This window comes from Trypanosoma grayi (assembly GCF_000691245.1).
Source record: "Trypanosoma grayi strain ANR4 Tgr_456_V1, whole genome shotgun sequence".
Classification (NCBI taxonomy): Eukaryota; Euglenozoa; class Kinetoplastea; order Trypanosomatida; family Trypanosomatidae; genus Trypanosoma; species Trypanosoma grayi.
In genome coordinates, this window is record NW_008826075.1 from 12016 (window position 1) to 13695 (window position 1680).

The 1680-nt window shown below is 52.3% G+C and overlaps 2 protein-coding genes across 2 annotated transcripts; both read right to left on the minus strand.

Moving 5' to 3' along the window:
- Positions 1–371: 371 nt before the first annotated feature.
- On the minus strand, positions 372–701 carry DQ04_04561050 (hypothetical protein; the record flags this gene model as incomplete). Its single annotated transcript, XM_009313661.1, has 1 exon — positions 372–701. The coding sequence occupies one exon, from the start codon at positions 699–701 to the stop codon at positions 372–374; it is 330 nt and encodes a 109-aa protein (XP_009311936.1).
- Positions 702–1280: 579 nt separating this feature from the next.
- DQ04_04561060 (diagnostic antigen) lies at positions 1281–1616 on the minus strand (the record flags this gene model as incomplete). The annotated part of the gene is made up of 1 exon (XM_009313662.1): positions 1281–1616. The coding sequence occupies one exon, from the start codon at positions 1614–1616 to the stop codon at positions 1281–1283; it is 336 nt and encodes a 111-aa protein (XP_009311937.1).
- Between the last annotated feature and the right edge of the window lie 64 nt (positions 1617–1680).

The window sequence follows — 1680 nt, forward strand, 5'->3', positions numbered from 1 at the left end:
CGCTACGACTCTCCTCGGGGAAGGGGGGGGGGGCAGTGACAATTCGCCGCCGTCTTCTTTCGCCTGTTGTGCACACCCCTCTGGTCCCTCTTCTTCCTTGTGTTACTCCCGCCGCTGCTCTAATTATTATTCCTGCCACTTTATCTGTGGTGCGGCCTTCACCGCCTTCGTTTTCTTTTCCCCTGATTAAATCTGTTTTTGTCTCATTTTTCTCTTTAATGTTGATGCGCCACCGTCCACCTGCGAGCAACAACAACAAAAAACAAAAAAGGACACACACACACACACACATATATATATATATAAAACATGCAGAAGGAAAACCCAACCACCCGACCGAAAGGCCAAAAAGGAATGGGCGGGCACGCGCACTACAGGTGGGACTTGACAGTCGTGTTGAAGTTCACCACCGTCGGCGCACGCTCGGCGTGTGCGAGGATGTAGCGCGCGAGCTGCTGGCGCAGCGGGTGCGATAGGTACTTCTCCAGCGCCTTCTCCTCCTCGTGGCGCGACACCAGTGCGTGTGTGTTACCGTCCGCCAAGATTACCTTATCCTTGTGGATGTACATGTTGTTCGCGCCGAAGTGCAGCTCGAGCAGGCCAGAAATCCCCTGGCGGGCGTTGTGGATGAGTTCTTCCAGCTTCTTCTCGTCGAGGCCGTCACGCAGCTTGAACAGGACCACGTGCATCACAGATGCCATGATTTCCCCCTCTTTGTGCTTTTTTATTAATCAAAACTCTAATGCTATTCCTTTTAACGTGTGAAAAGAAAAGCTGTTGTTGTTTTCTCTAGACTCACCCTTTTGTCCCACGTGTGTCTCTGCTCCTCTTTTCTTATCTGTTTAGATTCTTTCTTTCCTTTAAACGTGTGCCACTTCGCTATGTTGATGGTTCGCACCGTCGAAGCACTCCTTGTCTTTCTCCCCCCGCACACGAACAGTTTGTACAAGAGCAAGAGAAGAGGCATCATACACCCACGCAGCAATAGACACACCAACCATCACAGAGTAGAGACCCATACAGGGAGAACGAACGATACCGATGCCGCTTCCCTTGCAGTTCGTAGTGTTTGCTTTTATATTATTATATCTTTTGCGTACCGGACCCACAGTTAATGACGCCGCCGCCACACGGTAGCGTGTTCATGTTGCACTGCCGTGTATTAGCAAGAAAATAAAATTTGGTGCCGCACTCGTCACTCCTTAATCTCAAAGTCGATGNGCGTGTTCATGTTGCACTGCCGTGTATTAGCAAGAAAATAAAATTTGGTGCCGCACTCGTCACTCCTTAATCTCAAAGTCGATGCGGATGGGTGGCTTCGTGCCAAGGGACTTCATGATCTCCGCGAATGACATGTGGTTGGGGTGGCCGGCGTACACGTGCAGCGCAGCGGCGTCCACGTGCCTCGACACAAGGCAGTGTGTGTAGCCGTTGGTGCAGTCGACGTAGTCCTTGTACAGCGCCGACGCCGCCGCGCCGAAGTTCACCTCCAACAGGCCGGGGATGGTGTCACGCATCAGCTGCAGGTGGTGCCGCACGGTGGGCTCCACCAACTTCTCTGCCGCCTTCACGGGCTCGAGGCAGAAGAGAACGACGTGACAGATCTTGGAAGACATGGGACTGTTGCTGTTATCCTGAATTGGATGGAAGTGACTGACGATGACTCACGACTTCGGCAGG